Below are 23,105 nucleotides of genomic sequence, written 5' to 3'. Positions count from 1 at the left end.
ATCCTTCTATGCTAGCTACTCTGTGGATAGTTTACCCTTTCATGGCAGCGCTACTCTGTGGATAATTCAATGAGGTTCTCAGTTGTACATTAAGAAACATCATCAGTGCCCTTAGGCTTTGTTTCTCTGTCTGCTGTAAACTTCACTCTATTCTTCCAATCTCAAGGCCTTCTTTTCTGTTTGACTCCCACTTCCTTACTCACTGGGATCATCACAATGAATTTCTAGATTTCTTTTGTTTTTCGAAACCCCTTACTCTTCTGGCTTCTTAAGCTCTTACTACAGATCTTTAGAAGGCTTGCTCCTGTTAAGTCTATTCCTACAGAATGCCTTCAGGGAGGCCCTTCCTGTCTACTACCTGAAGCTGTGATCTTCCCCTTCTCTTCTCCTGACAATTACTCTTTCCACATTACCCTGGCTTTACTTTCTACCTGGCATACACGATTCTATGAAGTGAGCTTACATATAGTTTTACCTAAGGAAGCTCTGAATGAGGGACTTTATCATACTCATCACTGTCATCCTTATACCTAAGAGAATGCCTGGCACACAATAAATGTCCAATATATGTTTGCTGATGAATAGCTCTGGCTATGCTCTTAAGTTCCTCTACAGTGCTATAAATTTACAGTCCATTTTCAGAGTATTAAAACAGACGGTTAAACAAGTGCCCAGTATCCCTGTTCCTATGCATACTCCCCAAAATAGGCACATCGTCCAACTATCCAGTCCATGCTAGTTTTGTGAGAGCAGGCGCTGAACTCTATTAACCTCATCCTCTAGTACTCTGACAAAACTAGTGTTGCTCAAAAAAAAAAAAAAAAAAAATCCAGGTAAAGTGTTGCTCAAAAAAAAAAAAAAGAAAGAAACAACAACAACAACAACAAAACTCTAGTTATGCTGATCTCCTGGAGCGCCCTACAACACAATATGCTTATTGGCATCAGCTAGTGTACAGGCAGAATAGGGCAGTGAATCCTCACATATACTAGGTGCAACTTTTAGCAGTGTGCCTTCAGGCAAAGCTACTTCTCTGTGCCTTCAGTTACCTTCTTTGTAAAATGTGGATAATAACAGCATAAAATTCATAGTTACTATGAGAATTAAGTGAGTCTATATATAAAGCGCTCAGAACACTACCTGATACAAACAATAACTAGCACTCAGGTAGCTCTTACCATTACTCACTTTCACTTTTGACAGGCCTCCTGTCTGCAGCGTATTCTCTTTCTTCTCACCTGGCCAAACCACACCTAGCTTCATGACCTACCTGAAGCTTACTTTCTTCTCCAAGTTTCAATAACTTCACTTCTCCTTAAGCTCTAAGGGAATTTAGCTGTCCTTAAATGTAATTTTAACTATTTCAAACATATACATATTGCTATGGTAGAAAGATCTATAAATTACTCAAGAACAAAGATCTTATTTCTAATTCCCTTCCTATCCGCCAAGTGCCTAGCATGTAAACAGTACAGGGTGATACATGCATACAGAATGATAAATACATCAACTTCTACGAGTAAGTTCAGATGACAAGGTATGAATCTTTTTTTTTTTTTGAGATGGAGTTTTGCTCTTGTTACCCAGGCTGGAGTGCAATGGCACGATCTCGGCTCACCACAACCTCTGCCCTCCTGGGTTCAAGCAATTCTCCTGCCTCAGCCTCCCAAGTAGCTGGGACTACAGGCGTGCACCACCATGCCCAACTAATTTTTGTATTTTTAGTAGAGACAGAGTTTCACCATGTTGACCAGGATGGTCTCGATTTCTTGACATCGTGATCCACCCGCCTCGACTTCCCAAAGTGCTGGGATTATGGGCGTTAGCCACCACGCCCGGGCTGTGATAGATGAATCTAATGGTGGGTGATATAACGTTGCTTCAATAATATAATCAGCAATATTAAAAGTTCTAAAAATAACATAAATACATATTTACAGTAATTTAAAGATGGTACTAGAAAGTAACAAAAAAGAAAAAAATCAGTTTGCTCATACCTAAAAGTATCCTTAAAAATTAAAAAATTTTGAGTTTATCTTAAAGGAAATATACAAAGCAAAGGTGTATTAAATGTGTCATAATAGGATATTTATAAAAATAAATGTCTGACTTCAGGATTTACTTAAATATAGACTTCCGCCATAAAGCATTTTAAACTATCTGATGTGTATGAAGTCTTTTAGAAACCCGTGTGTGCATGCACACACACACACACGAAACAAACAAAGTATTGCATTTTAATTAGAAACAAAGCTTGCATGTTTAAAAAAACAACTTTAGATTCTTAAACTGAGATGTAGGAGAGTATAGATTATACATTCAAATTCTCTCAAAAGCAGATATTTATTTCTTCATAAAGAATGTTAAGACTATAAGAGAGGGAAGTTTTTTGCCCTATATGTAAATCTTATCAATTTTATCCTTTTGCTGTCTATAGACTTCTAACTCTCTCTCCGCACACATTTTTCATATGCCTGTCTTTCACAAGATCTTCGTTATTATGTAAGGAAAGAAGTTATATCTTATGGTGTGAGAAATGCCCCAAACTTTAAAATAACTTCAAGGAGGTAAATTTCATTAAAAACTATGTTTTCATTATTAAATCAATTTTATTTATAAAATTTTTTTGAATACTCACTTATATAATGCATTCCTAAATTCAGGAGTCATAAAAAGTGTTTGCAATAGACTATTCAAATAGCAAGTCATTGCTTGGTTTACTAGTCCCACATATCCTTTAAAGAGAAAATACAAATATACATTAATCAGCATTTACATTAAAAATAACAAAAACATAATATAACTAATTCATAGTAAAGATTCAGAAGTTAAAGTTACTACTCATTTGGCAATTATTTCAATTTTTTTCAATAGCACCTAAAAAAGGATCCCTTTTCTAATATGTGCTCTAAGTAAGCTTTGTTTTGCAGAAAATGTCAGGATACCTTGTTATAGATATGTCCAGAGATACACATGGAGATTACATGACATTAAATAACATTTTATGATTAATATGTTTAGTAAAGTATGTGTTACTGGCATAAACATAATCTTTTTTCCCCAAATCTAAAAGTTTAAGCATAGTAAACTTTTAAACATATTAAACTAGATTATAATGAAAAAGTATAAACTATTCACTTTAAATAGCATCATACACATCCAATGTAGAAAGTGTCTATAGAACCAGTTATCCCTGTCATGAAGCCCTATAAACCAATTTCTGTAAGAATGAATAACATTATGAGATAAATTCACTACATGCAAACTCACAAAAACTGACACTCTAGGTAATGCAGAGTGACTTTGTCTGTTTCAACAAGCCTGTCGATGAAATTCTATAGATCAGCATGCTATTCAAAGGGTGATATGGATCCACACGATCTGTACTTGTATGATTCCAAGAAAAGACCAAGTACAGTAGCTATCTGCTTTTCACTTTGTACTAAGGGTTCAAGCTTTTATTTCTTATTTGTTTCACCTTTAAGAACTGTGTATGCATGGGTGGTTTATATCATATTACACATCATTACATTATTTTAAACTGCTTCTACTGCAGACTATTCCCCACTTGAGTTGTTCTCATAGGATCCCGTACTTAATCTGTAATAGACCCTTTATCTCACTGTTTTGTAATAACCTATTTGCTTATCAGGGGTTGAACCTGATTTCTATCTCTCCTATTACCTAGCACAGCAACAGATGCACATGAGGGGCAATGCATAGGAGGTACATGTAACACAAGTTTGTATAATATCTAACCTGATTAGTAATAAGAAGAAATATTATTTCATAAAAACAGACCCTTCCCCACAAACAACGAAAACCAGGTTCTTCTATATCTTCTTCTGAGCTGAGGCTGCCCTGGGATTTCCTTTCTTTTCTGTCTCCTCCCAATTCCTCAAGAGTCTGGGGGAGAACCAACCCACTTGGAGCCTTACAAGGTAAATAAATACTATTATCACCCTTTGCATACATACACATCAGGTATCACTTGCTTGCGACCTTGCTTCCCTTTACTGGGCTTAAAAAAATGTTCTGGGGGTAGGCTTGAGAGAAGAAGAGAGTAATGGCAATTAATATTTGCCATAGCTTTTTACCATTAGCTATAAAAATCACATATAACTATCTTTTGCACATGATTTAGCACCATATTTAAACAGAATGAAATTGTGCCACACAAATTAGCACTATTAAAAGTGCTAATGAATTAACAGAAACCTTTCTCATTATGCATTGTCTAAATCAACAAACTTCAAATGGCAGCTATTATCAAGTGGATTCTCTATCTGAAATAGTTATGAATCAATATTTTTAGTTTAAGTCAGTAAGGGAGAAGAATATGAGAACATATACCATCCTGTAGAGCGCACATGCAAAAAGAAATCCTAAACAGAACCAACTGCTAAGGAAGGAGAAATCAAACAGGTCAACTCTCGAAGTAAATAAAAACATTATTAAAGAAACTGGCCAAAGACAGGTATCATGAATTTAGTTTCTAATCACTTGTAAGTCCACATCAGCCTTTAATATACTCCTTATTTCTCCCCACCCACCATGTCCTATCAACAGCGGTTGGCCACCAGTGGGAAGTGGTAGGAAAGAAAGGAAAGAATATGTTGAGTACCCAAACCCATTGCTTTACTGAGAAATGAGTTTCTAGAGCCCTAAGTTAAAATCAGGAAAGTATTTTTTAATAAGAACATTTTATACATGCGGCCAAAATTTATAATAATCTCTTAAGGAAAATGCTAACTCAATAGTGACTGATAAAATAATTTCTGAACACAACTCCTTTGGATACTTATAGAGTAACTTAGAAAAGCAGGACCACTAGAATCCTGGAGGAAAATGTGCAGGTAGACAAAGGGAGTGGAGTAGAGGTATGTGAAGAAAAGTAAATGGGAACAAAGATTATAATTACATGGCAATTATAGCAAAGACTTCTAAAAATATTTTTAAAAATAAACTTCAACTTACTAATATAATTTCTGGGAATTTTTACCTTTAGGAAATCATCAGAGATGAAAACAAAAATGTATGTATAAGAATTTTCATAACAACATTAGTAACACTGATAATTACAGTTTAAATATCAAAACCTATAGAATGAAACAATTTTTTCAGTCATTTAAAGACCCATATGAAAATACTATTTAATAACATTAAAAAACACTTCTCATATGTGTTAAGTGAAATTATTGATTAAAAATCTACTCCTGATTCCCGATTTTCCAAAAAGTACACATATGGAGGAAAGCAAAGACAAAAATAAGCAAAATTACTAGAAGTGGTTTCTGCTAGTAGTATTATATATTATTTTCACATTTTTTATAGTAAGACAATGACATGTATTATAGTTATATAATCAAAGACCATTTTTTAAAAGCATGTCTTAGTCTCAAAGAATTCAAAGGCCTCAGAGAGCCACATGAAGTTGAAGTTAGTACACAGCACAAAGTAGGAGTTCTATAAATACTTGTTGCAAAAAAGACTGAATCAACTGTCAGAAGATGAAGCAAATAAAGAATCTTGATTTGTTAAATCTGGAACTCTCTCAAAGTGTTTCAACTATCTCAGAACAATCTAGGGTGCTTATTTAAAACAAAACACAGTTTCTTCCAGCCTACTACAGAGCGGCTACATCAGCATTTTGGGAAGTAATGCCTTGGAACCTACCTTTTTTCTTTTTTATTTTTTTGAGACAGAGTCGCACTCAGTCACCCAGGCTGGAGTGCAGTGGTACAATTTCGGCTCACTGTAACCTCCACTTCGTGAGTTCAAACAATTCTCCCACTGCCGCCTCCTTCCAAGTAGCTGGGATTAGGGCACCCGCTACCATGTCCGGCTAATTTTTGTATTTTTAGTAGAGATGGTTTTTCACTGTTAACCAGGCTGGTCTCAAACCCTGACCTCAGGTGATCTGCCCACCTCAGACTCCCAAAGTTCTGGGATTACAGGGATGAGCCACTGTGCCAAGTCGGAACCTGCATTTTTAGTAAGTACTCCCTCAGATTACTTTTAAAGAAATTAAAATCTGAGAATCACTACTCTAGATAGTGTAATGGGAAACAGTTTTATTATCTCCTATTATCTGAAATCGAACATAATTTTGTATTTTTTATCGTGTTGTTTGCTACAAAAAGTTCTACTGATTGAAATGATCCTAAAGATCAAACACAATCAGTTTTTACTGTTATTTCCAGAACAAATAAACCATTAAAACTACACAAAACTGGCTATGAGGAAAATATTCTAAATTCTAATTACAAAATATAGCAAATGAAATATTACAGGTGACATTAAAACAAAATCTGGAGTTGGGTACCATGGCTTCTACCTGTAATCCTAGCTACTTGGGAAACAGAGGCAGGAAGATCACTTTGCGACTAGCCTGAGCAACGTAGTGAGACCTCATCTCTACAAGAATTTAAAAGCCAGGCGTTGTGATGCACACCAGTAGTCACAGCTACTTGGAAAGCTGGGGTGAGAGGATCGCTTAAGCCCAGGAGTTCAAGGCTGCAGTGAGCTATTATCTTACCACTGCCCTCCAGCCTGGGTGACAAAGCAAGACTCTATCTCTATAAAATAATAAAATTAAAAATAAGAAATCTCCAATGTAACACTATAGTGTTCTTTTTACACTGATATTTGTAATGTAATATTTACAATCACCTTTGTTTCGAGGTTCTAAGCCTAAAGGTTCTAAAGCCATACTTAGCATGAAATACCATTAATGAGATATACAATCAAAGGCTTCTCTGAACCCTAGTTTCAATTTCCTTCAACATAAAACATACCATCTATTGCAAAGACTTGTTTTAAGGTGAAATGACATGTAAATGTATCTAGATTTATTCCTTAGGTGATTAAACAATCTTATATGTAAATAAATCTTTGCATAAAAAAGCCATTTTACTTGCTCATAAAGTGAAAAATTTTAAAAGTAGGCTTAATCTATTCAGAAAAATGGAGAAATTTCAAAATGACATAATTCATTTCAAGCACATGATTAAACTAAAAGATAACACAATAGACCCAATAAAATAGCATGGCCCATGTGCTTCAAAATGGAAGTACTATAAAAGCAGACAACAGAGACTTTCCTTTCTAGAGAAAGTCCACTTCAAAAATTTAAGACTATAGTCAAAATAGAAAATTATTAAAAAGAAAAGTCTTGTTCTTTTTTTTAAAATTTGAGACAGGATGTCAAACCCTCACCCAAGCTGAGTACAATGGTACCATCATGGCTCACTGCAACCTAGACCTCCGGGCTCAAGCAATCCTTCCACCTCAGCCTCCTGAGTAGCTGGGACTACAAGCAACAATGACCACACCCAGCTAATTTTTTTTTTTTTTTAATTTTTGTAGAGATGATATCTGGCTATGTTGCCCAGGCTGGTTTCCAACTCCCAGGCTCAAGTAATCCTCCTGCCTTGGCCTCCCAAAGTGCTGGGATTATAGGTGTGAGCCACCGTGCACAGTGTACCTGTAATCCAGCTACTTGGGAAACTGAGGTGGGAGGATTGAGTCCAGGAGTTCGAGACTGCAGTGAGGCATTATCATGCTTCTGTGTGCCAGCCTGGGCAACAGAGCAAGACTCTGTCTCAAAAAAAAAAAAAAAAAAAAAAAAAAAAGAAAGAAAGAAAGAAAGAAAGAAAGGACTTCTTCAAAACCTAATATTTAATAATTTTTATTTATTATTAAACAGTGGCAGTAGCAATATAGTAGAAACAACAATGGGTTGAAGGAAAAGTAAACCACATACTTTTTATAACTTTGCGGCTGCTAGCTAGTAATTTTGCTCTACGTCTCAGTTTTCTTATCCATAAAATATGAGGATTAGGCTTGAAATAGTTAAGATTACTTTGGATTTAATGCCCTATGATTTTATGAAAATACAACAACAAATCTTACCCGTTTCTGACTTATTTAAAATAGATGAGTAGGAGTAGCTTTGGCTGACATAATCACTGGTAGAACCCACAGAACCTTCTCTTGGAAGTGGACCTATAAATCTGTCATGAACACTGTCTTCCCCAGCACTGGAATCCTCCTAAAAAAGCAACATATTCAGAAAGTTAATAAATACGAATGTTGCTGAAAAACAGCACTCACCATTTCCTGTAGGAAGGTTTGAATGATGGCTGATACAAAACACTTTGGAAAGGTGCTCATGTCCCCTTCCAAACACCTTCCAAGGTGTTACTTTCTAAATTTTCTTTCAAATTTTCTGATTACATGAGAGAACATTTTTGGTACTACTAAATCAAAGGTACCATTGTACCCCTTGATGACAATCTATGATTCATTTTTATATCATCCTTGCCAGGTAGGCCTAGCACATCAGGGACATACAATAATTGTTGGATGAGATGGATAGCTTCCTACTGTCTCCAACAAGAAACTTCATTTTAATAAGGAAGATGCTGAAAACTATTAAGGGACATAAAAACAGCACAAGCAATCAGGACAGAACTGCAAAATTCTTATACATTTAAAAACATGAATCCCTGAATTGTAAATCAAGAGTTCCCTAAATTAATAGTTATTTTAGATTTCAGTGACACTCAGACTAATCAAAATCTTCTCATGTTGTCATAAAAATAAATAATGTAATTAATGAAGATCAGAGAGTATATTTTGTTACCGCCTGACTACAGATGGACTGTGTTTAATTTCTGTCTACTGTCCAGACAGGCATTGTTATTCACAATAAACTTTTTTTTTTTTTTTTTTTTTTAAAGATGGGGTTTTACCACGATAGCCAGACTGGTCTTGAATTCCTGACCTCAGGTGATCCACCCACCTCAGCCTCCCAAAGTGCTGGGATTACAGGCATGAGCCACCGTGCCTGGCTATTCACAATAAACTTCTAAATGAAAAGCATCAAACAGAACAATCTTTCCTGAGCAAAGTGCCATTAAAGAGAAAGATTCTGAAAAGTCCATAAAGCCTTAGATTTCTCAGCTTGTAAAAGAGTGAAGTAAATCAGACCAGATTTTCTTCATCTTTTTTTTTTAAGCATTTCAATTATTTTTTTTTTTTGGGAGACAGGGTCTTGCTCTGTCACCAGACTGCAGTGCAGTAGCACTATCTGTGTTAGTGTCCTGAGAATAGTGACTTCCAGCTGCATCCATGTCCCTGCAAATAACATGATCTCATTACTTGTTATGGCTGCATAGTATTCCATGGTGTATATGCACCACATTTTATTTATCCTGTCTATTATTGATGGGCATTTAGGTTGATTCCATGTTTTTATTATTGTGAAGAGTGCTGCAATGAACATATGCATGTATGTATCTTTATAACAGAATGATTTCTACTCGTTTGCCTATATATCCAGTAATGGGATTGCTAGGCCTCTAGGTCTTTGAGGACACACTATTCTTCTACAATGGTTGAACTAATTTGCTCTCCCACCAACGGTGTAAAAACATTCCTTTTTCTCCACAACCTCACCAGCATCTTTTTTGACTTTTTAATAACTGCCATTCTGACAGGTGTGAAATGGTATCTCACTGTAGTTTTGATTTGCATTTTTCTAATGATCAGTATGTTAAACTTTTTTTCATGCTTGTTGGCTGCATGTATGCCTTCTTTTGAGAAGTGTTGGTTCATGCCCTTTGTCCAGTTTCTAATGGGGCTTTTTTTTTCTTATAAATTTGTTTAAGTTTCTTGCAGATTCTGGATATTAAACCTTTGTCACATGGATAGACTGTAAAAATTTTCTCCCATTCTGTAGGTTGTCTGGTCATTCTGAAGATAGTTGCTTTGCTGTGCAGAAGCCCTTTAGTTTTAATTAGGTTCCATTTGCCAATTTTTGCTTTTGTTGCAATTTGCTTTTGGCGTTTTCATCGTGAAATCTGTGCCCGTACCTGTTTCCTAAATAATATTGCCTAGATTTTCTTCTAGGGTTTTTTTATAGTTTTGGGTTTTACATTTAAGTCTTGAATCTGTCTTAGATTAATTTTTGTTTATGGTGTAAGGAAGGGGTCCAGTTTCAATTTTCTGCATATAGCTAGCCAGTTCTCCCAGCACCATTTATTAAATATAGAATCCTTTCCTCATTGCTTTTGTCTGGTTTGGTGAAGTTCAGATAGTTGCAGGTGTGTGGCCTTATTTCTGATTGCCCTATTCTGTTCCACTGGTCTATGTGTCTGTTCTTGCACCAGTAGTATGATGTATTGGTTACTGTAGCCTTGCAGTATAGTTTAAAGTTGGGTAGCATAATGCCTTCAGCTTTGTTGTTTTTATTCAGGGTTGTCTTGGCTATGAGCTCTTTTTTTGGTTCCATATGAATTTTAAAATAGATTTTTCTAATTCTGTAAGGAGTCAATGGAAGTTAAATGGGAATAGCATTGAATCTATAAATTACTTTGGGCAGTATGGCATTAACACGATAGATTCTTCCTATACATTAGCATGGAATGTTTTTCCATTTGTTTGTGTCTTCTCTGATTTATTTAAGCTGTGGTTTACAGTTCTCCTTGAAGGTATCCTTCACATTCCTTGTTAGCTGTATTCCTAGGTATTTTCTTTCTGCAGCAATTGTGAATGGGAGTTCATTTGTGATTTGGCTCTCTGCTTGCCTTTTGTTGGTATACAGGAATGCTAGCAATTTCTGCACACTGAATTTGTATCCTGAGACTTCGCTGAAGTTGCATATTAGCTTAGGAAGCTTTAGCACTAAGATGATGGGGTTTTCTAGATATAAAATCATGTCATCTGCAAACAAAGATAATTTGACTTCTTCTCTTCCTAAGTGAATACCCTTTATTTTCTTGCCTGATTGCGCAGGTCAGAACTTCCAATATGATGTTAGAAGTAAAAGAGGGCATCCTCATCTTGTGCCAGTTTTCAAGGGGAATGCTTCCAGCTTCTGCCCATTAAGGATGATACTGGCTGTGGGTTTGTCATATATGACTTTTGTTATTTTGAGGTATGTTCCTTCTATTCCTAGTTCATCGGGAGTTTTTAACATGAAGGGATGATGAATTTTATTGAAGGCCTTTTCTGCATCTATTAAAATAATCACATGGTTTTTGTTTTTAGTTCTGCTTATGGGATGAACCACATTTATTGATTTGCATATGTTGAACCAACCTTGCATCCTGAGTATGAAGCCAACTTGATCATGTGGATAAGCTTTTTGATGTGCTGCTGAATTCAGTTTGCCAGTATTTTATTGAGGACTTTTTGCATTGATGTTCATCAGGGATATTGGCCTGAAGTTTTATTTTCTGGTGTATCTCTGCCAGGTTTGGGTATTAGGATGATGCTGGCCTCATACAAAGAGTTAGGGAGGAGTCCATCTTTTTCAATTTTTTGGAAATTTCAGTAGAAATGATACTAGCTCTTCTTTGTACATCTGGTAGAATTCAGCTGTAAATATATCTGGTCCTGGGCTTTTTTTGGTTGGTGTACTATTTATTACTGCCTCAATTTCCAAATATGTTATTGGTCTATTTAAAGATTCACTTTCTTCCTAGTCTTGGAAGTTGTATGAATACAGGAATTTATCCATATTTTCTAGTTTATGTGCATAGAGATGTTTCTACTATTCTGACGGCTGTCTGTATTTCTGTGGCATCAGTGGTGATACCCCCCTTATCATTTCTGATCGTGCTTATTTGCTTCTTCTCTCTTTTCTTCTTTATTAGTGTAGCTGGCAGTTTATCTCTTTTATTAATTTTTTCCAAAAACCAACTCGTGGAGTTGTTGATTTTTGAAAGGTTTTTTGTGTCTCTATCTCCTTCACTTCTGTACTGATCTTGGTTATTTCTTGTCTTCTGCTAGCTTTGGGGTTTTGTTTCCTCTTGGTTCTCTATTCTTTTAGGTGGTTAACTTGAGATCTTCCTAGCTTTTTGATGTAGGCATTTAGTGCTATAAATTTCTCTCTTAACACTGCTTTAGCTACATCCCAGAAATTCTTGTCTGTTTTCTCTTTGTTCTCACTAGTTTCAAAGAATTTCTTGATTTCTGCCTTAATTTCATTATTTACTCAAGAGTCATTCAGGAGAAGGTTGTTCAATTTCCATGTAGTTGTGTGGTTTCTGAGTGAACTTCTTAATCTTTAGTTCTAGTTTGATTGTGCTGTAGTCTAAGAGACAGTCTGTTGTGATATAAGTTCTTTTGAATTTGCTGAGGAGTGTTTTACTTCTGATTATGTGATCAGTTTTAAAGTGCCATGTGGTGATGAGAAGAATGCATGTTCTGTTGTTTTGAGGTGGAGAGTTCTGTAGATATCTATTAGGTCCACTTGATCCAGCGCTGAGTTCAGGTCCTGAATATCTGTTAATTTTCTGTTTCAATCATCTGTCTAATATTGTCAGTGGGGTGTTAAAAGTCTCCCAGTTCAGTGGCTCACGCCTGTAATCCCAGCACTTTGGGAGGCTGAGGCGGGTGGATCACGAGGTCAGGAGATCGAGACCATCCTGGTCAACATGGTGAAACCCCGTCTCTACTAAAAATACAAAAAATTAGCTGGGCATGGGGCACGTGCCTGTAATCCCAGCTACATAGGAGGCTGAGGCAGGAGAATTGCCTGTTCCCAGGAGGCGGAGGTTGCAGTGAGCCGAGATCGTGCCATAGCATTCCAGCCTGGGTAACAAGAGTGAAACGCCATCTCAAAAAAAAAAAAAGTCTCCCAGTTATTGTGTGGGAGTGTAAGTCTCTTCGTTGGTCTCTAAGAACTTGCTTTATGAATCTGGGTGCTCCTGTATTGGGTACATATATATTTAGGACTGTTAGGTCTTCTTATTGAATTGAACCTTTTACTATTATGTGATGCCCTTCTTTGTCTTTTTTCAGCTTTGTTGGTGTAAAGTCTGTTTTGTCAAAAACTAAGATTGCAACTCCTGCTCTTTTCTGTTTTCCATTTGCTTGGTAATTTTTCCTCCATCCCTTTATTTTGAGACTGTGTGTGTCTTTGCACACGAGATAGGTCTCTTGAAGACAGCGTATCGATGGGTCTTGACTCTTTATTCAGCTTGCCATTCTGTGCCCTTTAATTAAAGGCATTTAGCCAATTTACATTTAAGGTTAGCAATGTTATGTGCTAATTTGATCCTGTCATCATGATGCTAGCTGGTATTTTTCAGACTTGTTTATGTGGTTGCTTGATAGTGTCACTGGTCTGCGTACTTGAGTGTGTTCTTGTAGCTCCTGAGGGAAGCACCGAATATGGGAAGGAAACCTTCCCATATTCGGTGCTTCCCTCAGGAGCTCTTGCAAGGCAGGCCTGATTGTGATGAATTCCCTAAGCATTTGCTTGTCTGTGAAGGATCTTATTTCTCCTTCACTCATGAAACTTAGTTCGGCCAGATACAAAATTCTAGGCTGGCAATTCCTTTCTTTAAGAATGTTGAATATTGATCCCTAATCTCTTCTGGCTTCCAGGATTCCTGCTGAGAGGTTCACTGTTTGTTTGTAGGTGACCTGGCCTTTCTCTTTGGTGGCCCTTAACGTATTTTTTTTCATTTCGACCTTGGAGAGTCTGATTATTATTATCTTGGGGTTAATATTCTCATAAAGTATCTTACTGGGGTTCTCTGCATTTCCCGAATTTGAATGTTGACCTGTCTTTCTAGGTTAGAGAAGTTCTCCTGGATGATATCCTGAAGTATATTTTCCAACTTGGTTCCATTCTTCCTACCTCCTTCAGGTACTTAATCAGTTGTACATCTAGTCTCTTTACATAATCCCATATTTCTTGGGAGGTTTTGTTCATTCCTTTTCATTCTTTTTTCTCTATTCTTGTCTGCCTATTTCAGAAAGATAGTCTTCAAGCTGAGATTCGTTCCTTCACTCCGTCTATTCTGCTATTGATACTTGTGATTGTACTGTGAAGTTCTTGTAGTGTATTTTTCAGCTCCTTCTGGTCAGTTATGTTCCTCTCTAAACTGGCTATTCTGGCTGTCAGCTCTTGTATTATCATGATTCTTAGTTTCTTTGCGTTAGTGTACAACAATCCTTTAGCTCAGCAAACATAGTTATTATCCATCTTCTAAAATCTACTGTCAATTTAGCCATCTCAGCCACAGCCCAGTTCTGTGCCCTCGGTGGAGAGGCACTGCAGTCATTTGGAGAAGAGGTATTCTGGCTTTTTGAGTTTTCAACATTTTTGCATTGATTCTTTCTCATCTTTGTGGACTTAACTACCTTTGATCTTTGAAGTTGCTGACCTTTGAATGGGGATTATGTGGGGTCTTTTCTGTTAATGTTATTGTTGTTATTGTTTTCTGCCTGTTTGTTTTTCTTTTAACATCAGGCCACTCTTCTGTAGGGCTGCTGCAGTTTCCTGGGGGTCCACTCCAGACCCTAGCTGCCTCAGTTTTTCCTGTATCTGGAGGTATCACCAGTGAAGGCTGTGATAGCAAAGATGGTAGATAGCCTGCTCTTCTTCTGGAAACTGTCACAGGGGGTCCTGACCTGCTGCTGGCCCAAACGCACCTGTAGGTAGTTGCTGGAAACCCCTTTTGGGAGGTCTCACCAAATCAGGAGAAACAGAATCAGAGAATTGCTTAAAGAAGCAGTCTGGCTGCCTTTTGGTAGAGTAGGTGTGCTGCACTGCAGGGGACCCTTCCTCATTTGAACTGTTTGAACTCTCCAAAGCCGGCAGGCTGGAACAGCTGAGTCAACCGAACCATGGACAGTGGCCTCCCCTTTCCCCAACCCGGAGCTCCATCCCAGGGAGAGATCAGAACTCTGTCCATATAACCTTGGCTAGAGTGGCTGAAGCCCCCACAAGTGAGAAGGAATGGATTGGAGTCCCACTTAAAGAAGCAGTCCGGCCATAATCTGGCAAAGCAGCTGTGCTCCACTGGGGGATCCCTCCTTATCCGGACCATCTGAACTCTCCAAAGCCAGCAGCTGGAGTGATTGAGTCAACCAAACTGCAGAGATGGAGGCCACCCCTCCCCCTGGGAACTCTATCCCACCTCAGGCAGACTCCAGCCTGTTGCCATTGGCTGGCTTAAATTCCATGCCAGTGGGTCTTACCTTGTGAGGTACTGTGGAAGTGGGGCCCACAGAACAATGTTGTTTGGTTCCCTAGATTCAGTCTCCTTCCTAGGAGTATGGATGGATGGACCTCCCACCTTGCTGGGGATCCTGGGGTAGGAGTATGTAAAACTCATGGGTCTCTATGTGTGCCTGAGTGGCTATTACTACTGAGATTCCACACAGCTCTGTGTATTGGACCCAATGCCCTGGTGGTGTGGGCTCCTGAGAAGATCTCTTGATCTTCAGGTTGCAAAGATCCATAGGAATAGCGTGGTTTACTGGGCAGAGTCATACAATCACTCACAGCTTCCTTGGTTGGGGGTGGGGGTTCCTTTGGCTCTATGACACTCCTGGGTGGGGCCATCGCCTTACCCTGCTTTTCTTACTTCTGCTTAAGTTGAGCTGTTTGCCTAATCAGTCTCAATGCAAGAACCTGGATATTTTAGTTGAATGTGCTATACTCACTTGCCACCTTCATTCCTCTCTGTGAGTGCTGCAGACCACAGCTGTTTATAATCGGCCATCTTGGCCCCTCCCTTTTACTGTTTAACTCATGTCCTCCCTCTACAATGCATTGAGAGGATAAAAAAAAATCTCTGGTGGAATAGCCTTCAAATTGGGAGTTACTGCATTAGATAATCTCTAAGGCAACTGGGCTGAACAGGAATATCTACTGAAATGTGAAATGGGATAAACATTAAAAGAATATAAATGAAACATTTAATGTATACACCAGTCATTCCAAAAAAGGGGGCAGCAATGAGAATGGAAATGACCTTTTTGCAGATACTGAAAAATGTGACAAAAACCACCAGAGATTTACAGCAACCAAACAAATGCTTAAACAAAGGAAGGGTTACTACTGAAACACAGGAGATCTTTGTGGCACTTTAACTTATCCTAGACACACCCTCATCCCTGGTGTGGCAGTGGTCTTGAAGACAGCAGTACATGTTAAACCCAAGGTGGCAAGAGATTGTATATACAAATAATGGTGCTATGGATGTCCACTCTAACTATGTTATTCTACACGCTTATAACAAGCCAACATAGAATGAAAAAATAATAATTTATTACACAAATTACAAAACATATCTTATTTTCTTTGGGAAATTGCATCCTCAAGTAGTAGGTGACAGTACACAAAAATTATAAATACAGGGCTTTCTAAGTAGCTTACCAGCAGCATTTGAGGTTGTTCTCCATCTTTATCTGTCAAATGCAGAAAGTTCTTCTTTCCTGGCTCAAAATTAGCATCGAGAAGAGACTTGTCACTGGTATGATCCAGTGGAGCCTAAGGACATAAAACATAATATTTCAGATTATGAGAAACATAAAATGAAATAAGTAATCTGTAAATGGACACATATCTACATTTAAAGACTATTTTTTAAGTAATGATCTGGTAAAATTCTATTCATGTAGGCTTGGAATTAACTCATTTATTCACTAATTGGGATAGCTAAGTCCAGTAACAGTGCATACACTGATAGGTATCCCAGAGATTCACATTCCCCAACATCTAAAAAACCAAAAAGAGAAAAGGTAAAAGTCAAGAGGTAATGTTAAGTACTACATACACATATAAAGAATATATAAACATTTCTCTTTCCATGTTCTATACAATATATGCAATATGATATTTAATGGATTTTCATGAAAATTGACTAAAGATAATTTTACATAACTAAAAACTAAAATGTCTTGATATATAAATATGATGAAAAATACCAGATAAGAAACATACTAAAAAACCCAACCAAAATAATTATGTAATATAATTATGCAATATAACAAAAATATAACTAATGTAATATATAATATAACCTTCAGAAAGACCCCTTAAGGAAAAACCTGTCCTAGTAAATGATCACTATTTTAAATGTACTGCTAGGATTCAGAGGACCCAAGGGGTATGAAAGTGACTGTGATCAGACATTTGAAAATTAAACATCTAAAATTCAAGTCTTCAACTAACTTATACGGTAGGGCAATTTCAACTCTGGCTGTCATTCTAATACACTCTAGTTGGTGGATAAGAGAGGAAACTCTCTATGCCCCAAGCCCTACTCACTCTAGACCATTGTTGAGAAAAATGAGGCAGTAGAAATAAACATCTTTAAAACTTTTTGTTGCATTAAGAAATGTTTTCAATGTTTCAAAGACATGGGCAGAGTTTCCTTAAAAAGACTCATTTTATAAAAATGCCTTTATTTCTTAAGAAATTAACACTGATTAACACTGTATAAAAGTGCAGGTACTGAGGAAAAAAAATAACTAAGAGATTTGCTACTTATTATCTGTGTAACTTTGGAAAGTTATTTCACTTCCCCATGACTCGGTTTCCTCACCTGTGAGTCTCTAATAGCACCTATCTTACAGAGTAGTTATTAATATAAGGATTAAATAAGACTGTATTTGTACAGAGCTTAGAATACTACAAACACAGTAAGTGCAAAAGATGTGTTAAGTAACTAAAAAAGCAAATATATGATCTACCTCATAACTTGGGCTCACATCTATCAATCCACAAGAGAAACAGGACATAGAAAACCTGAAGCTAAAAGAAGCCACATGGAAGGAAAAAAGGGACTGCTGGGTTTCTTAAAATCACTGATGGGACATGATCAGGTGATATAGCTGAAATACACAGGGGTTTTACCTCAGTAAGTGTCTGTATACAAGGTGATGGGCAGCTAAATGGGCTTGGTTTTCTGAGGAGTATCCATTCAGCACTATGCAGTAAGCAGGTGAAAGTGATCATATTTGTAGAAATGTACAGGAGGCAAATAAAAATACAGAAATAGAGCTCTTGAGTACAGTTATAGCTGGAGAGAGAGAAACAGGTAATTCTGACATATAGCTATTTAAAGCTATTGTGAAAGATAATTTAACAAATGCTTTTTGAATGCTGAGAAAGAATGTTTATGGAGGATATGAAATTTATATGAGGTTCTTGCCATAAAAACGCTTATACTAGAAATGGAAAGACACAGATTGATAATACTTATAACAGAAAGGAACTACGATAAGTGGCCCAGCCAAAGGACATGGGAGGTCAACGAGAAAAACATTACTTTTAAAGCAGCACGAAGAAACATTGAGTAAGGCTTCTTAAGGGTAAAAGATAAATAGGACCTGGGAAGACACACAGGACAGTATAGAACTATCCTTTAATTTGAAAAAGAGACAACACTAGAAATTATGTGGTGATGTACCAAAAACTATCCAAAGTTTCAGATTAAATATTGTTTATCTTTCAGGTCTTGTCTGACTACCAATTTTATTGGTTAATTTCAGTTTAAAACATTAGTTCTACATATTTTTTTAAAAAATATTGTGGAATAAAAAGCATAATATTATTTGTAAGGGCAAATCAGGCAATATCAAACATCTTTGATTCTCCTGTGGAACCAACTTAAAATATGTACTCCAAATATCATGGGGATACACATTCCATTTCATTGGCTGTTAGAGGTATTTTCCTGGAAAAATTAGAGCAGTAATGACATAGGATAAAAGAGGTAATATAAACAAAAACATGGAGACAGAAAATTATGGTAATTTATGTTAAGAAAATAAATCAATCCAATATCTGGGATTTAAGAGTATAAAGCCCTAAAGAACCAATAGTAACTTCTCATAAATGCTATCTTAGGGAAACTAATTTTTCATACATGGGCAATGAGCAGTGATTGAAGGTTACTGAACTGGAAGGTGATGTTAAGTGCTAAATTTTAGATGACTGAAAATAATTCTAACTATTATGTAGGATGAATTTGGACTGAGAGAATGGAAACAAAAAAGACTATCTAGAATATACTATTCTAATAATGCAAATGAAATCCAACTCAACAGTCTCCTTCCTTAACCACACTCCCACGCAAGTGATCAGTGCCTCCGCTACATTCTGAATGTTTGTTTTTCCCCAAAATTCATATGCTGAAACCTAATCCCCAATGCAATGTTATTAAGGGGTGGGGCCTTAGGAGCTGATTACATCTTGAGGGTGGAGCCCTCATGAATGGCATCAGTGCTCTTACAAAAATGGCCTAAGGAGAGATGTCTTTCATGGATTTCTAGAAAATTTTTTCATAATTGCAATTGTTTATTTTGGTAGTAAACATTAATAAAGGATTAGGTCAAATAATGACCTAAGTACAGGTCTACCAATAATCCTCCCCAAAAGTCCATAAAATGTCAAAAAAAAGTTTTTTAATGAAAAATCTTACAACAGTACAGGAAAACAAAGAGCATGCTTGGCAAACCAAAAATTCTGAGAAATTAAAAAATAGAAAGCAGCAGGATCAGATCTATGGAAAAATAAAACTAGGGGGAACCATAGCCCAAAGATCCTATAAGAGAAGACTACCGTAGAGATAAAGGTAGTAAAGAACTTCAGACTAAGGTCAAGACATAGAAGCTAGGAAACAGTTAAATGTGAACAAGTGGGAAAAGGCATTCTGATGGGTTTGGCAACTCCTCTTTTTCTACTTGAACTAAGCAGCAGACAGTAGTGTCTATTTCCTGTCAGGATAAAGGGTGGGCGCCGTGACTAGAGAGGCAGTGCAGTACTATCTATCTAGGTACTGATTAACTCCTAACCCTAAAGAGTCAGGAACCAGCAAATCCCAGAACAAATTATAAACACATGACACCTAGCAGCATGTCCCACCCTTTTTCCACAACACCAAAAACTGAGTAGGGTAAGTTTAATTAGCATCCACAGAGAAGTGAACAGAGGTTCTGGAATACAAAGATGAGCAGAAAACAAGAATCACTAAGTATTTAAAGAAATGCTACACCATGAAAGAGAGAAACTAAATAGATAAAGGATAAATAATTAAGGAAATAGTTAATAGAAGACTGAAATAAGAAAGGATACCCTCAAAGAGATCTGAGGTTAAAATGTTACAGTAGTTAAAAATGTTTTTAACCTTGAGAGTTAAAAGTCAAAAGCTATATAGAGAAACTATACAAAGTTCATAGAAAAAGAAACATTAAAAATTTGCCCAGAAATACATATACACACACAAATGAAATAAAAGTCAGCTAGAGATAATCTTGGTTAACACTGAAATGTATGAGGTGTATATCCTTCCATTTCTCTTACTATGAATATTTTTTCTTCTTTTCCAAAAATCAGATCATAAAATACACATGATTTTACAACCTTTTCTCATTGAAAAACATAAGATGGTCATCATTCTGTTCGGTAACTACAGAATTTTTTCTTTAGTAAACACAATATTATAGAGTCACCTTTCACAAATGAAAAAACTGATGAAACGACATTATGTAAACTTTAGGACAAGCAAATGTTAAATCCAGAACGGAAGCAAAAGGAAGAAGGATGCAGTTACTTAGCTGCACATAGGCTCTTGCTGTAGTTGTTATACTCTTGTTTATGATATTAAAAAGAATTTCAGGATTTAACATTATCATTAGTAACAGCAACAACAACAATGGCTATAATAACATTTTAGAAGCTTAAGTCTAGGATTTTACCATATCAGCAGTATTGATTCCATTTCCCCACACCAAATCAAAGGTTCCATTTATGTAGCCTACTTTGTTGGCCACATCTTCAAAGAGCTTTCTGACTGGAGTAGATGCTGGCAAATTTAAAGTGATCCGTTCATTCACTGTCTTTGAATTAGTAGTATCTTGTATTATACATAAGACTCTAGGTTCTTCAGCAGCATTTTCTATCTGAAATTTTAAGAAAAATATGACTTTATATATTATTTATGTTTAAAGCAAAACAAAAGTATAATTAGCCATAAAATTTTATGATTAAATGTAAAAGACCTCACAAAATTTTAAGTATTTTCTCTGTGCTATTTTCTCCATTTTACTGTAGTCTGCAACACATTTTAATGGATATGTCAAACTTATAAGTACCATATATGTTTGTTTTGAGAAAACCAGGGCATATTTCAGAATCAACAATCATTCCTGTGATATTTGCTTTCACCTTTAAGATTATAAATCCATGGTCAATAAGCCATGAATATAGTAATATTTAAGCAATTTTAAGTTAAAAATTATAAAATCTGATCCTTAAAAATGCATCATTATCATGCTAGCACAGTCTAATCAAGTATTTCTGGGTCTCCTAAAAAAAAAAGGGAGAATTGTGCAAAAATGCAGTAAGGACTGTCTAAAGATTACAAAATCTGTAACTAAGGGATACAGGCTACCAGACCTCTTGACCTTTATGCTGCTGTACCCATAAGCCCAGATGTCCCGAAAAGCTCCGTTTATTATGTGTCAGGAGCTGACAAGCTTATCCAAACAGATGAGCCAGGAGGAGGGAGAGGGAAAAACAAGGAAACAGTTTCAATTACCAATACAGAAAGGAATTAGGGTCACCAATTCTTCTTCCTGCTTTTTCATCTAGTACATAACGGAGTAATTACCAAGATAAAAAAGTTTTTAAAAGGAAACTTTCTCAAATAAGCTATGCCCTCCCTCAAGCTGTTAAAAGACATCACCTTTCCAATTTCCACAGGGGTAAAAGACTACATCAAAGATACTTAATGAAAGAAATTCCTTTCCCTCCTTCTATAATGGCCATCTCAATGAATGGCATCGTCATCTGCCTCGCTGCTGAAACCAAACAGCTGAGCTGAGCATCTTCCCTCTCCACCTCACATAGTCTCCAAATCCTATCAATTCTACCTTTTGATTATCTCTTGAACTACCTCCTTCACTTTATTCCTGCCTGCAGCAAAAAGAATATCCTACAACAAAATTATGAAACAGCTTCCTAAGAAGTTTAACTTCTTCCAATCTTATATTCCTTCAACCCAGAATAGATTTCTGATATACAAATCTGATAATGTAAATCTCTTGCTTTCCCTGAAAGTCAGGTGCGGCATTAAAATGGATCTAGCTGTCTCACTATCTCCATAATGGGCTATTCAGAAATATGATCTCTACAAACTGGTGGTGTGCACAAAAATTGAATTCTTCCTTCTTTTTTATAACTATCAGTCCAACCTTTTGTTGCTTCTATATTATCCATTTTTAAATAAGAATAATTATAATTGGCTAGTACTGAAGATGGGATAGCCACAACGTTTCTTGTTTGAAGTAATACAATTACCATTTGTTTCTGTGACATACAATTTTGAGTTTCCAAGTGATCATTTAAAGTTATTCCAATTAGTTCAGAAAAAAGTAAGTTGCCATAATAGTATAATATTTAAAATAAATTGGAAAGTACAATTCAGACACATCAAAATATTTAATTACCAATAACTTATTTAGAAAATAAAAAGAAAATACATTTCTGTAAAATAAAAAACAAAAGAACATTATTAATATACGTTTCAAAAAGGAAAAAAGCCTTCACCCATACATTTAAGATGTTATATTAACACATATAATAGATTATTTTACATACTTTAATCCTAAACTAAAAGACATAAACTGGATCTTTTTAAGAATGCTTTATGACGAAAGAGTAAACAACTCAAAATATTCTTCAACTACAAAAGGTCCACTTTCATGGATTCAGTAGTCTACTTCAGGCATAGATCAGGTCTGCATGATTCAGTGTTCCTGGTATAAAATACTGTAGTAGCCAGGTTTTAAAGCTTCAAACAGGCTGCAGTTGATAGTCAAAGGAAGACAACTCTAAGCATTTAGAAATCAAAAGTGCTGTAATAGTAATAATACATAAGAATGGAGATGTGGTAACATCCTAAGGCCAGACATTAGCAGTTATTGGTTCTTTCCCTAAATATGTGAATGCAGGGTACAAGCACTCCAAATGCTTCTCCTTCCATATGGGAAAATTATCCCTCAATGGAATCCTGTCTAAACACTAAAATGTATTATACAGAAAAAACAAAATTTAATCTCATGTGTGGCTTATATTCTTTTTAGTAACAGCCCTTCTTTTCCTTTTCTGTACATATAATTTTGCTTTTTAAAAAAATATTAAGAGTATAAAGGAAAAAATGGAAATAATGGAAATAATCTGTAAGTCTATAACCCACAGGTAACTATTTACATTGTCACATATATCCTCCCAAATATTTTATCTGCACACAAACACACACACAGAGAGAGAGAGAGAGAAACAGAGA

At 36.2% G+C, this 23,105-nt stretch overlaps 1 protein-coding gene across 12 annotated transcripts in view; it reads right to left on the bottom strand.

Annotated features, from left to right (window-relative positions):
- The window catches only part of USP47 (ubiquitin specific peptidase 47), a 140,087-nt gene that overhangs the window by 72,668 nt on the left and 44,314 nt on the right, over nucleotides 1-23,105 (bottom strand). For 5 of the 12 annotated variants that reach the window (XM_078340513.1, XM_078340512.1, XM_009007669.4 and 2 more), the window contains 4 exons: nucleotides 20,515-20,718; nucleotides 16,187-16,300; nucleotides 7,915-8,053; nucleotides 2,639-2,735 (listed from right to left, as the gene is read on the bottom strand). In XM_078340513.1, the coding sequence (XP_078196639.1) occupies nucleotides 2,639-2,735; nucleotides 7,915-8,053; nucleotides 16,187-16,300; nucleotides 20,515-20,517 (353 nt within the window). In that variant the 5' untranslated portion in view covers nucleotides 20,518-20,718. Of the gene's footprint in view, nucleotides 1-2,638; nucleotides 2,736-7,914; nucleotides 8,054-16,186; nucleotides 16,301-17,668; nucleotides 17,835-20,514; nucleotides 20,719-23,105 lie in introns of all 12 variants that reach the window. The other 7 variants (XM_035265783.3, XM_078340509.1, XM_078340508.1 and 4 more) reach the window with 3 other exon arrangements.

Source organism: Callithrix jacchus, chromosome 10, assembly GCF_049354715.1.
Source record: "Callithrix jacchus isolate 240 chromosome 10, calJac240_pri, whole genome shotgun sequence".
In the NCBI taxonomy this organism is placed as follows: domain Eukaryota; kingdom Metazoa; phylum Chordata; class Mammalia; order Primates; family Cebidae; genus Callithrix; species Callithrix jacchus.
Note: the sequence above shows the minus strand (reverse complement) of the source record. Positions and strands in the feature narration are given on the sequence as shown.